The following is a 15179-nucleotide window of genomic DNA, read 5'->3' on the forward strand; positions in this document are numbered from 1 at the left end:
TTATTTATTGATATAATTTTTTATTTAACAATAGAGTTGGTTCCTATTCCAAAGTCAAAGCAAATTTAAGTCGTGAAATCAACTATTGATATAATTATTATATTAGACTATTTATATTAAAGTTTTTGAGTGTAAATTTTCTCTAAATCCTCCATTAATCCATAATGTTTTTGCATCGAACTTTTTTTCAATAGATTTCTAAAAAACTACATAAATAAAAAGTCATTCACCAATATATAATAGTTATATATAGTTACACTATGATAATATTTGATTCTAATTCATTATATATTTATTCCAAAAAAATTAAACAAAAAACATTAAGTTATTACATGCAAGTAAATATATAGACAAAAGAGGTAGGAAAAAAGTAAGCACAGTTTATTAGGATATTTTTAATATAAATTATAAAAAATATTTATTTTTCCAAAACCTATTTCTGAGCTTTATTTATGAAATGCACTATTGGCGAATTTGTTAATTTTTAGAGTTTGTTAGGATGCGGTGAACTTGCCTAAATACAAAAAAAAATATATTTCGATAAATAAAACTAAAAAATAAATTTAAAAAAATAAATATTTTTCATAATTTATATTAGAAAAAAATCTCAGTTTACTATCTTATATCCAACACATATTAGCATAATCTTACTAAAACCTGTTTAAAATTGAGAAAATAAAATTTCAAGAAAAAAAAAAGTAAAAATTTGATATAATATCTGAGTGATATGGACAGCAATACGGTGAGATATGAAATTCCTTTGTGGAGCTATGGATATATGAACATGCCTCTGTGGTTGTCATGACCTTGACATGCATGCTCTCTCTCATTGAAGAAGGAGTCAATTATGACACATGAAAACCATCCCATGTGCAAAAGCCAATATTTAAGGCTTCTTTTCCTCTTTTGGATATCATCACCATTTGTCTCTCTATCTATGTTTATGTCTTCAAATTTCCCAACTAACCCACTACTTAAGTACTTAACACTTATTCTGGCCTCAGTTCTCACAAGTCTCTACTCATTAAAAATTTTATATATATTTAATATTTTTATTAATATTTATTATGCTACTATGATTATGTTAAAATTAATTATCAAATCAGTTATTGATATAAATATATATTAAAATATAAAATAGATAGTATAAATATATAAAATAATTAATATATACATAATATTTTTGAATTAATAAAATCCGAACTGATAAAAAGAAAACTCATAATGTCATGTGGGTTATTTTGGTTCTATTTAGTATTTTATTTCATATCGTATGTTTGTCCTATATGCGTACACTTCTCTTTTTATGCATGTTGCTATTGTTCTTGTTCTTGTTTCACTGACATAATGTTTTCTTGTTGGAATATGAATTTTTAGTTTTTTTTACTGCTTACTTTTAAATTCTACTGAACTTATTCGTCCTAGAAAATGCTGTTTCCTGTTTGATACTTACGTCACTAGAATTTAAACAATGTGGAGTTTCCATGTCCAAAAAAAAATGTGGGGTTTGAATTGTAAAATTCAATTAACACTGAGAATTTTAAATAGTACATGCCAAATTATGAATTTGTTCTATCCAATAGATAGTCATTTAAAGATAAAAACTTTGATAAGAAGACGTTCAACAAATTAAAAAGACAAAATAACTCCAAGGATGCATAGAATGTTTAACAAAATATACCTTTATTACGTGGTTATTTTTGAAAGAATATTAAATATAATGAGTTTAATCGAAATACATACATCCTATGAAGTACGGACACTTTGCTGAATCGCCCGTGTTGGACACATTTTGGACACGACGACACTCACCAACACTCGTCCGATACGCGTGTCTGTTGTGTCCAAACCGTGTCTTAATAAAAAATAAAAAATTCTTCTCTGAACACACTTGGACACATCTAAATACCATCACGTGTCAGCGTGTCCGGTCTTATTCTTAATATGTATTCTTAAAATAATTTTAGATATAGTATATATTATTATTTATTAAAACAAAAAATATTTTAAATACTTGATATAATTAAAATAAGACATTAAAAATAATTTAAAAATTAATTTATATTTTAATATCAAGAAAATATTAAAATATCATTACGGTTTATCTAAAAAATACTTTATATTTTATATGTATTCGTATCTCCGTGTCATATAAAATTTTAAAATTTGTGTGTTGACGTATCTCGTATCGTGTCGTGTCCCGTATCCGTATCAATATATGTGCATCATAGCATACATCATATTCTTTCTTCAATTTCCTCCTTTCTCATTTTGTCCATGGCACTCAAAATTAACAAAAAGGAAATTCAACTATATTAAATGAGGGAAAAACAAATTAATGGATATAATTTAATTACCTTGTCCATAATTTTTTTTTTTTACTTTTATAAATGTCCAAGCAAAACTTATTAAAGTTTTTCCAATTTTGTTTTGTCTTATATAAGCAAGGTATGATTGGCTGCACTCTGGTCATTTCATAGACAGTTAAATTTGGGAAAAGTGTGGTGCAGTGGGACCAAAATTATTGAACTATATTGTGTCTTAAAACACTGCAAATTAAATAGATCCCATTTTTTAGTAATTCATTATATTCTCTGTGTATATAAAAATAGAATATATAGTTAACATCTACGTGATAAATTTATTGTTAGTAAATAATTTAAATTTTTTATATTTTAATAAATAACAAAATTGTTTATAAAAAATTTGAAAGTGAGGTGTAAATATAAAAGTAAGTGTTAAAATATTCTAAATCAAATAAAACTAATATTTCATAGTTATATCTCACTTTTAAATTTTAATGATAAATTTTTTAGCATTTGTATGTTTTATAGTCAATTTTAGTAGTAATTTAGTCTTTTACTACTCATCCAATATAGAGTGATGTAATTATGCATGGCAGCAGTACATAATTTTATTCTTTTGGTTACATCTTCAGCCTGTAATTTACTTAGTTTATAAAGTTAGAAGTGTGAGTTCAAAATATGTTTTAAAAGAAAAAAAGTGTTGAAGAATGTTCAGCTTTAATTGAGACAACACCACTTTGATACACTCTATAAAGCTCATAATATGTGCAGCTTTTCTTATGCCATGTTCATGAAACTGATGATCCCAATTATGAACACATTTCAGTAATCACTGCTTCTACTTGTAGTAACCGCGCGGGCATCATTAGACGTGGAATCATAGTTAATGTAGAGTTTGTAGAGGTGTATAAAAAATAACTAAAATTATGGTTAATCGGTTAAAAAATTATAACTATATTTTGGTTAACCACTTTAATAAAATAATTTTAAAAATTATATCCATATTATTAAAAAGTGATTAACTAAAACTAAATTTTAAAAATTGGTTTTAATCATTTAACCGAAACTAAAACTAAATTTTATACAATTCTTATGATCAAATTGATTAATTGATTTTTTTGTAAAAATTGATTTTTAATAAATTAAAATCAGCTTTTAATCAGTTAAAAACGGTTTTTAACCAGTAAAAAACCGGTTTTTAATTTTGGTTTTTAAAAAATTCAGTTTTTTTTTTATGTAAAAATCGGTTTTAATACATATTATGTTATGTTATATTGATATACAACATAAAAAAATTGATATACATTACAAAAAAAATTCTATGTTATGTTATATTAATAAATTTGTATTATTTATAAAATTTTTTATGTTATATCATAAATTTATATATTATATGTAAAATTTTTTATATTATATATAAAAATCTATCGGTTTTGTAACAAAATTTTTGTGCTTTCTAACAAAATCTCTATATTAAAAAGACACATACAAAAAATTACGTGATAGAGACACGTACAATTTTATTTCACTAAAATTATACTAATTTAATTAGACTTAATTATAATACACTTGGACATATAACTTTTCATATAATACGCAGGTAAATAAAGAACGAACATAAGTATAAGACTATGCGACAAGAATATAATGAAATTAAATTTGATTTGATATTAAAATCAAAATTTTTATTTAAAATAGATAGAAAATATAAACTGATTCGATAAGTAAATCTTATAAATTCATATCATAATTAATTAAACTCAAATTTCTTATTTTTTTAATAAAAAATATTATTTATATACTAAAATCAGTTACTAAAATCAGCTACCAATATATTTATGTATAAATACATGTATGGTTTAATTTATTTTTAATATGTATTTGTATTTCAACATGTATTTTATTTTAGTGAGTAACTTTAGTATACATGTAGCATTATTTTTTTTTTTATAGAATTTGATTAGAATTAAAATAATTTACTGTGTTAAAAATGAAAAAAAATGCTCATTAGGTGTTAATATAAAAGAAAAGAGTTGGGAAAAAATGGTTGAGGTTTGACGTAATTAATTTTAAAAATAATAATTTATTTTAATTTATTTTTTCAAATTAATTGGGAAAATAAAAATATTTTATTCCAAATACATCTCCAATAAAATTTTATCAATATAAAATTGATTAAGATGATAATAAATTTACTGGTCCTTTAGTTAAAAGTGGTGGATTCATTTTGAAAATATTATAATAAATATTAGATTCTGGAATGCCACAAAGCTTGAAGCAATCAAGTTACAAGATCATGGTACGATCATCCAAACCGACAATAAGTTATATCTGTAACTGTATGTGTTCTCCAATTCCTCAGTGTGGGGGAAGCGTGGCTATTCCTTCACCACAAGTGCTTTCTAGTACAGAAGACACATGGCCTCATCACTCAATCCTAATTCATATTTCAAACTTTAATACCATTTTTTTTAAATTTATTTCTTTCACTGTCTAAGTTCTAATTAACGCTACTGATAAAAATGTTATCTCATTGTGTCTATGTTTTGAACTTCACTTTACTTACTTTAATATGAATTGTGATGTGATATTTTGGTCCCTAACCTAGTATTTTGCCATGTTCTTAGACATTCGAGAGTAAATATGACTATGAATAATGTATGTATGTTTGTTACTCATACTTATTAGACAATGTAGAATTTTTTGCGATAATGTTACGTATGCACTAAAATCAATTATCATAATAAAATAATATAAATATATTGGTGTTTGATTTTAGTATATAAATAAATTGAAGAGGTCCCTGTAAGGTTCAAAACTGAAAGCTTGCAGTGTTTTTAGTGTCATAGACAATAATAATAATTAAGTTCGTTTAGTTAAAGTTTTGATAATCATATCGTCGGGTATCTTTCTCTAAGCTATTATTTAGTGTGATTGTGCTGGTGGATAAAGTTGTTAGTAACACTGTATTTTATTTTTATTTTTTTAAACCAAATATAAGTCCCAACAAAAAGTGAAATGATAATTAGTAACCTAGAAGGAGTAACAAAATAAATATACATGAGTTACACAATAATCCATTATTGATGCCTTCAACAATCAACACCTTTCCATCTTATTTTCCCTCATTGCAACGCAGGATTCACTAAATTGAAGTTTTTTTTTGGTCAAGCGGATTAGACAGTCCTTAATGTTAAACATTGCATTACACTTATGTTTCACATACCCACACAATATATTCACACACATTATTATGAATATTATAGGTTCTTAAACAACAACCAAGTTCAACTGAAATTTGAACTCGGTGTACCTTAGAGCAAAGTAAATATAATTGTCACTCAACCAGACCTTATGGTGCACTAAATTGAAGTTTAATTTCATGTTCTTGAAAATCTTGGGTGGAGGGAGTGTTCAAATGGCCCATAACTCAATGTGATGAAGGTGGGCACAACTCTCTTTAATATTGGTTTCAATTGAATAAGATTTGCAAAATTTGTGTTATAGTGCATAAATGCCTAACGTGTCATGTATGTTGTAGTGAGTTTAAAGACTAAATTCCTATAATGTTGTCAGAATTTACGGTTTTTGTTATTTTAGTATCTTGAATTCAAAATTTATTATATTGATATCTGAGATTTAACTTTAAATATTATATTAATTTTTAATTTTTTTTTTGTGTTGAGTCAACGAATAAAATATGAAATTAATTTTGACTTATCACGTTAAACATAAAGTTAAATGATGTCGTTTTGTTTTCACGCTTAAATAAGATAAAAATGAGATTATTTTGGAGAATAAAAAAGATAAAATGCTTTACACATTATACAAATTTTTTTTCATCTTCTCATTTTTGTCTGACACCGTTTAGTTTTATGTCCACAATAGCAAATCAGAACTAGCTCAGCATTTCATTCGCTGACTCAATCTTAAAAAACATAATTATCAAAATTAAACTAGTAAAAGTAACTTTTTACTGACATAATATTATACAATTGAATATACATAAAAAATTATTTTATATTGACAATCTATTAAAATTAAATTAATTTTTATAGAATCTAGGAACCACATAGATGAACTAGTGTGGCAGTAATATAATTATACATAAAATATTTCTAAAATTTAAATAACCTATTTTGTTTTTTTTTTCAACTATTTTGAACCGGTAAATTGTATACTTTTGTTGGTTCTGGAATTTAATTTTAATACAATGTAAAATATTTTATACAGTTATGTAATTACATTTATTTTTTTAGATAATTATTTATGTGATCAATAAAAAATAATTATTTTGTTGATGTAATTCGATGCACATGTAAAGCTGATAGTGTATCGAAATTAAATTTATTTATGTATTTTTTTATCAGTTCTACTGGGCCTCCGCCAGTTCTAGCAATTTATTTGTTTATGATCAGTTCTCCTGGGCTTAGATTAGTTTTTGAGCAGCGAGTTTTAGGCCGAACCAGGAGCAAGAAAAGTTTTGGGCTGTAAAGAATGGATAAAACGGTTGACCCGGAACCCGGTTTCACACAGCAACCCAAACAACAATAAAATCCGACCCGAGATCCAGTTTTGAAGAGAAGGAGAGATTTTGGCGGTAGGGTTTTTTTCTTCTTCCCCAATTCTGTTTCTCTTCTAGTCTTCTCCTGCGTTGCTCTCTTCTCTTCTCTCGCTACTCTCGCCGGAACTCTGCCCTGAAGTCTCGCTCTCTGTGCTCTGGCCGTCATTTCTGCAGGTAGCATTCGTCCCTCGATTCTCACGGGCCATAGCCTCACTTCCTTGTTCTTGTTGCTATTTATTCATTGTTCCAAGGCCAGAACTACTTTAAATATTTTTGCTTAAATTATTTGTGCTATATATGCCATTATTATTATTATTATTTAATCTGCTGGCCATTTGACTAAATGCTTGAATGATGGAGTAGATACTTCGTATAGTAGCTAGAGTTCGTTTTGGTAGACATATATAGTTGCTAAAGTTATTTGTGCTATATGTGTTATTTAAAAATATTTTTGAACATAAAGTTTCAAAATTATTCCTTGCCAATAGTTCAATCCGCAAGTTCAGAATTTAGTTTGATAGTTTAGAGGCATATTCATTTTCATTATTTTTTCTCTTTTATAGATACTTTCTTCTTTATTTTTTGTATATCTTTGGATTTACATAGAGTTGTTATTATAGTCTGGTTAATCCGGTTGATTCTGACCTGGTACCATCATGGGTTTGATGTCTGGTCTGGTTTTTGGTTCGGACAGCAACCGTTAAACCCTAACCGAAAAAAGAAATACAAGAAGAGCGTGAGTTTTAGCAAGGTACAGATGGATATGGGGGAAGAAGGTGCTGAAGGGATCTCCAGAAGGATCCAAGCAAGGTTCGTGACGAAGCTTGAGGCTCCATTCCAAGTCTCAGCTGCTGCCATTGCCATCCCCTCTGACCTCACCCGGTTCGGCCTCTCCTCCCTCGTCAACGCTCTTCTCCAATCCAAAGGTATTATTTATTGTTCTCATTCATTCCAACACTACGCCAAATCAAACACCTTTATTTATTTATTTATTTGTTTTTTTTAATTTGATAAAATTAGGATGTGTAAGTTAGTTGGTGGTTTTTTTTTTTTTTTAATTTGTGCAGATCCTGATCATAAACCGGAGCCATTCGACTTTTTGATCAATGGCGAGTTTGTTCGGATGTCGCTTGAGCAGTTCCTTCTGGCCAAGGGGATTTCTGCGGTAAATTATACTTATAACAAATATGCCATTGTACTATAGGTTGAGCCTCAGTGCTAAGGATTAAGTTCATTATGGAATCTGTGTCATTGAAGTGAAAATGAACAGATGCACTGCAAATTCATAAATATAAATATATAGACAATAGACAATGTATCTATTTTATTTTAATAAAATTCAATGTTAAATCATGGGAGTCTGCCCTATTTTACACATTTTAAAAGAAAACTGTGAAATTCCGAGGGGGTGGATTTGGAACATACAACTATGACTTATCCATTCCTTTGCTCTTTATCTGTCAGCATGGGAAGTAGACAGCATTATCCATTGCTCTAGATGAATAGGCACATATCTAATCTTTGTGAATGATTGATTATAGGAAAGGATATTGGAAATCGAGTACACAAGGGCTGTTGCTCCACGAAAGGAGGAAGACCCTTCTATGCATGATGACTGGGTCAGTGCTGTTGATGGTTCATCTTCTCGGTAAGCATCTAAATCTGTAATGTTTTGACTCAACATTTCTTAAAGTCTTGCATATAATAATTCAGCCTTGAATTTGTATTTTATCAACTGTATAATTGATCTAGGAGACATAGTATGTGTGCAACTTATTGTATCCTATAATTCGATTGTTCATATTTGCTGATGGCACGAGTAATCATCGTAAAATTTTGGCAACATTGAGACCAAGTACATTGTCTTTTTAGGTGTCTTCTCTTTGAAATTTCTTTACAATGGAGCTGGAGTATAGTAGTAGAACTAGTCAGATGATACAACTACCTCTGCTTGTGAATCGGCTGTTAGCCTGTTATATATTTGCCAGTTAGATAAATGAATGTGTTTTAAAACACTTATTTAGAGTTAATCCTTGACAATATATTTGTTTTAGTGGCTGAGATATTAGACTATTTGTTCTGTTCTTCAAAGTAAGATTGATTACCTTGATGTCCTTCACTAAAAATACCAAGTTGAATTCTTTGCAGGTTTCTTTTGACAGGATGTTATGATGGTTTAGGGAGGTAATAATCTTGTGTAGTTTTGTTCTTCAAGAATAATCGACATACTTTATGGTTGAGTTGAGTGACATATCATTTTGAGTCTCCATGTAGTGAACTTCCATCATATGGATATATTTCAGGGTGTGGAAAGGTGCTGGATTGTGTACCCATATATTGGAGGGACATAGTGATGCTGTTACATCTGCTGGTATCATCAATCCAGAAGGTATGAAGACAGGAGTTTTTCCTACATGCTGCTACCTTTGTTTCTGTTTTATTTTTCTGATTGTACAATATTAACAGTTACGGATGCATATTCTGTTTCTGTTGTGAAAATCCAAAAGTATCTAACAGTATTAGAAAGTTCACTGTTGATTCTCCCAGGCTATCAAGTTTAATGTTCCATTAATTTCGCTTTTGTTTTTTCTTCTGTTCTTTTTCTTTCTATGGTGATGATACTGGGTTTATAATGATAATATTATGATTATTTCTTAGTATTTTCAATGTTTCAGTTTCTTGAAAGACAATTCTTAGTATGAACACAATTAAATTTGCATTATCCTCTAGTAACTATCCTTTTATGTGTCCAGAAGGCATTCACGCTTGTTTAATGTTTCTAGCAGCCATCGAAAGCTAGTTTCAACCTAGCTTAATTCATTTTTTTTATTTGTCTTGTAAGCATTTATTCTCATGTGCGGGCATTACTCATCAAGGTTTTGCCATATTCAGGTGTAGACGCTGTGACACTGGCTACTGCTTCGAAAGACCGTACACTGAGGCTATGGAAGGTAACTAAAAGAAACTGCTGAGCTACAATCCCATATATTGAACTTATGCTGATTACCTTTTTACTTGTGTAAAAGATCAATACAGAAGAGGATATCAACCATCCTATGAAGATTAGGGCTTTCAAAATCCTACGTGGTCATAAGGCTTCAGTACAGAGTGTTGCTGTGCAGACTTCTGGAGAAATGGTTCCTATTTACTTCTCTATTAAATTCTTGACATATTTTTTATTAGTTCAGATTATTATATATGATTTAATAGTGGTCTTTGACATTACTGCTTATGTCATCACATTTGCTAGGTTTGCTCGGGTTCTTGGGATTGCACCATCAACCTGTGGGAAACTAATGACAATGGAGAAGATGACCTAGTCTCTAAGAAAAGAAAAGTTAGAGCACAAGATTTGATAGATAGAAATATGTTACCTTATAAGAGGTAATTGGAGATCTTTCCTGTTTGTTCTTTCCACATGCTTAGTATACTCTAGTCCCTTGTTCTTTCGGTAGCATCTCAATGCCTAAAAGAATTTGACTCAATTATTAAAGTGTAAACTTCCATCTTTAATATATTTGGTAATTTAACTAAGGGTTGACCATGAAATCTCAAGTTCCTGTATATTGAAGGCCTGGAGCTGGAGGCTAGGATAGTTTTGAAACTATTATGAAAGGGATTTGTTGATTTAATTCTTAGACATGTTTAAAGCGTTATTTAACTGGGACTGTAAACCTGTGAAAGTATTTCATTCTCTGATGTATCATTATATAGTTCTTGATTGACATACGAACCGAGCCTTCATCAATTGCAGTTTGTTGTATTATAGGGCGAGGCTGTTACAACCCTTGTGGGTCATACACAGTCCGTATCTTCTGTGGTATGGCCACAACGAGAGTCAATCTATTCTGCATCATGGGATCATTCAATTCGAAAATGGGATGTTGAGACGGGCAAAAACTTGTCAGATATCGTAAGTTGACAGCTACCCCTTGTGTGTCTAATTTGCCGAAATTGTATGTTGTTGAAGTCTAAAATTTTTACACATAAACCTGGTTCAATATGATAGAAACATCATTTTGTGGTTATCTGTTAATTTTTATGTTTGGTTATTGGTTTAAATATTTTTCTTCCTAAAGTATTATTGCAAATTATTATTACTTTATGGACAATTGGACACCTGAGGCTACATTGTCCTCCATTTATAGTTCTGTGGGAAGGTTCTCAACTGCCTTGATATTGGTGGAGAAGGTTCTACTCTGATAAGTGCTGGTGCTTCTGACCCTATTCTTAGGATTTGGGATCCTCGTAAGCCGGGTTAGTAAATACATCAAAAGATTTCCTCTCACCTCTCAGAGATCATCATATGCACGCATACCAGTATCATATAACATATTTTCTTCTTTCTTCAGGGACTTCTGCTCCTGTCTTTCAGTTTGCATCTCACACTTCTTGGATTTCTGCTTGCAAATGGCATGACAGTTCTTGGTTTCATTTGCTCTCTGCATCGTATGATGGGAAGGTTATGTTGTGGGATCTGAGAACAGCGGTAATGCATTCTAATCTTTCCCGATTGCTTTATCCTATTGGTGCAACAATGAACCATCTTTTGTATTTTACCGTTGATGATTTTTCTTTGTTAATGTTGCAGTGGCCTCTCTCTGTCATAGAGTCACACACGGACAAGGTATACAATGATCTTTCCGTGCCTCAACTTTTCTTTCATGCTTGATTAAATGATTTGGGTTGAAGTTTCTGTTAATCGAATTGTCATTTATTTGATTCAGGTTTTATGTGCTGACTGGTGGAAAAGTAACAGTGTTATCAGTGGTGGAGCAGACTCAAAACTCTGCATTTCTTCAGAAATTCCTGTATAGCAAGTTAATTGTATTATTTGGGGCATGCTGTAACAGTAGCACATATTTATTATAATATAGGGAAGGAATTCAAATTTTGAGCCAATTTTGTCTTAAGGCCAATTTTGCCTGTGAGAAAAATTTCATTTTTGTTTGGCTAACTGGATATTTATGTTTACACTCATAATATAGTTGTCCTGAACTCATTTGCCTGCCAAATCTATCAACATTTTGCTTATGTGTGTGTTGCAGTTTGTTCTGCATTTTTGTTACTTTTGTGAAGGTGGTGGGTTTAGGTTATTCACACTTAAAAAATGCATATACCACTGCAATCTTTTGCTACTTGACCAATCGTAGTGATTTTTATATGCTCATTTTTTAAAATGCGCAGATAACACAACTTTACAATTTAACTAAGATAGTAAGATAGTATAGACAACAGAAAGGTTTAAACAAAAGAGAGAAGTAACATGAAAGCATAGCTGGCTAATGCTCTTATATTGTGCTAATTCATGTTTTGATCCACTTGATAAATCTATCTAGATTACTGTTAGACAAGCCACCTTGTTCAGTGGCAAGTTGAACCTTCTCCTTGATACTTGCAGCTCTTGCTTTCAAATGTTCATCACTCAAAAGCTGCTCAATTTTGTCTCTGATTTCCCCTTTTGTGACTATGTCACTTTTGTCTCGTTCGAGTGCAATTCCTACCTTCCAAACATCACAAACATAGCTCCTATTCAAGAACTGATCAGCAAAGTGAGGCCAACATAAGATTGGGACTCCATTGCTTACACTTTCCATTGTAGAGTTCCAACCACAGTGACTTATGAAGCAAGCAACCGAAGAATGACTTAGAATTTTCTGCTGTGGCGCCCAACCCACCATCCTAGCACGATTACTTACCCTTTCTTCAAACCCTTCTGGATACAGATTTTGCATCCCTCCTTTGATATCCGGTTGCAGAACCCACAGGAAAGGCCTATTTGACGTTTCGAGTCCCAAACAGAGTTCTTGGAATTGTAGTGAACTAAAAGTTGTGATGCTTCCGAATGCGACATATATAACTGAACAGGGTGATTGTTGATCCAACCATTTCAAACAATTCTGGTGTTGTGGCCAGAAATGACCTGCAGAGTGGTCAAGCTCATTATGGCTTGATGACAGAATTGGCCCTATTGGTGTGATTTTTGGTGCCAGAGAAAATGCTGCAGACTCAAGATCATAAGTTGAATTGCAAAGAATCCATTCAGTTTTCTCCATAAACTCAATGTTTTTCAACATGAGCTGGAAAATATGCTTCCGAGCAGCTGTGCTCCCTGCGCGAACCCAGACGAGGTTTTCTGTGCTTACAACTGGCATTGTTGGTGATAGCTGAATGATTTGATTTTCCAGTGGAGTTCCTGGATGATGGATTGTTACAATGTAGAGAAAGACATAATTAAAGAGTTAGTCACACTTTAGATTCATTTTATTTCAGAAGTTATGAGAACAAATTTTTATGGTTACTAGTTACTCTGGAAGTTTATTATAAATTAATTTGCTGTATTTCTGTTGATTGATAGTTAAACAGTACTAAGCACTTTGGATATGCTTTCTTCCAATTCCATATATAATGATATCTTTTGAATATGAAATGGAAGATTACACAAACAAGACTTCTTAAGCTATCACTTTAGTAATTAAGAAAAGCCGAGAGAGTTTGACTGTATTGGATTGCCCTTATCATTGTGTAAAAATCTATAACTTTTATTTAGGGTGCAACAATTTAACAAATTTTGGTTGGATTTTACTTTTACTCAATTTTGATTTTGCCAAGACAAGGTGCTAAGCCAAAGCTAACAAGCTAAAATTCAAGTTTGATTTTCAACAAAAGTAAATAAATAAACAAGAATATTTATCGTGAAGAGAAAATAATGTATTTTTTAAAAACTTTTATAATCACTTTATTTTTCGTTTTCAGACATAACTTTTTAAAGTAAAAACTTATGTGCAGAAGTCTTCATGTGGAGTTAATGATAAAAAATAGCATATGATGATTTAATAAGTTTGACTAAATTGCCATCTAACAATTTTTAATTAAGAACTTCACGTGAAGATAATTATTGCTTATTTTAGTTAGGAAAAGTATAGATAACTAACAACATTTTTGAACAAAATGTGAACTCACCATCTTGGTCGACGAAGCCACTCTCAATCAACTTTGGGATGCTCAATCCCAACACCAACTGCGCGGCGGCGGCAGGACAGAATGCCGCCGGTCGAATCCCCTTCTTTACGGCAATGCCAATAGCCCAGCCAATGCTCTGATCAGCAAGCACACAACTAATCTTTTCTTCACAAAGTGATCCATCATTGATGTCTTCAATGATCTGCTCAACTTTCTCCGGCATAACCTTCAGCACTGCTTCGGACGACTTCCCCGGCATCTTCCTCTCTTCTGAGGATCCCAATCCATCAGGTATCCACACAAGATTCATTTGAGATAGCAAAGCATTATTATTCCCTTTGGGGAATGCATTCATGATCCTCTCATGGTTATGTTTAGTGTTAACAAATGTTACTTTGATGCCTTGTTTTACTAAGCACAAGGAAAGTTCCATTAGTGGAATCACATGCCCTTGTTCAGGGTAAGGTACAACAAGAACATGAGGCCTTGCCATCTTATTATTTGAAGTTAATTTCAAGTTCTTGAAAATCTTTGGTGGAATGAGCATTTAAACTACCTTATTCTTGTGACATATACACTACAAGATAGATAGAAAATGTCATTTGCATGAAGATATAATATGTGACCTATGCACGTAAGTTAAAAAAAAAAATCAATTTTATTCGAAGTTGATTAATTATATATTCGGATGAATGTGGGCACATCTCTCCTTTGGTCCCTTCTCAACCTAATCTAATGATTTTGCATGGAGTAAAGCTAGGAACCAAAAGCATATCAGCCAAAATCCAGCCAAATACCTTTGGATGAATTCAAAATTTTTACGAGTTAACATATATGGATATTTCTTTTACTAAGTATTAGAATGTTTCTTTTTCATATTAAATGGATGTTTTTGTATATATTTTTTGAATTTGTGATTGTTAGAAGTGGATAGATTAATGTGAGAAAAAAGAGGAAAGTTTTTATAGGTTTTAATTAGGTTTACTTAATCAATTTAAAATTTTTTAAATTTTAAATTTAAAAAATTTAAAATTAATTAATTATTGATATAAATTAAAATAGTTTTGTTTAATTTTTGGCCGATAAGTTTTTGGTTCCTTATACTTTTCCTTTTGCATGAAAGATAAACAATTGACAGGTTGAATAATTTGTTATCATCTATTAAAAACAATATATCTGGTTAAGCAAAATTTTATATTGTAAGGTTTCGATCACCTCAACCGGACCTGTTAGGCTAGTATGCTGTCATGTTGTGGTAGTGTTATCATTTACACAATAGAAAATAATTAAATTAAGTATTTAGCAAACAACTGCTTATATTAGTTAATTAAGAGAATAAAAGTTGA

The 15179-nt window shown here is 30.6% G+C and overlaps 2 protein-coding genes across 2 annotated transcripts; one reads left to right on the top strand and one right to left on the bottom strand.

The window, feature by feature from the left end:
• Window positions 1-6894: 6894 nt before the first annotated feature.
• On the top strand, window positions 6895-11885 carry LOC107471220 (ribosome biogenesis protein WDR12 homolog). The gene is given in 14 exon segments (XM_016090673.3): window positions 6895-7044; window positions 7565-7796; window positions 7938-8035; window positions 8412-8518; window positions 9019-9054; window positions 9174-9259; window positions 9763-9821; window positions 9897-10007; window positions 10121-10220; window positions 10605-10783; window positions 11019-11127; window positions 11223-11359; window positions 11462-11497; window positions 11598-11885. Coding segments are annotated over 13 exon segments (1317 nt in total). The 5' UTR covers window positions 6895-7044; window positions 7565-7627; the 3' UTR covers window positions 11688-11885.
• A 117-nt stretch (window positions 11886-12002) lies between these two features.
• LOC107471118 (UDP-glycosyltransferase 83A1-like) lies at window positions 12003-14393 on the bottom strand. Its single transcript, XM_016090559.3, has 2 exons — window positions 13834-14393; window positions 12003-13066 (listed from the first exon to the last, which is right to left on the bottom strand). Exons 1-2 carry the CDS (start codon window positions 14378-14380, stop codon window positions 12177-12179), a joined length of 1437 nt encoding a protein of 478 aa, XP_015946045.2. The 5' UTR covers window positions 14381-14393; the 3' UTR covers window positions 12003-12176.
• Window positions 14394-15179: the final 786 nt, after the last annotated feature.

The sequence above is a fragment of the Arachis duranensis genome, chromosome 10, assembly GCF_000817695.3.
Source record: "Arachis duranensis cultivar V14167 chromosome 10, aradu.V14167.gnm2.J7QH, whole genome shotgun sequence".
Taxonomy (NCBI): Eukaryota; Viridiplantae; Streptophyta; class Magnoliopsida; order Fabales; family Fabaceae; genus Arachis; species Arachis duranensis.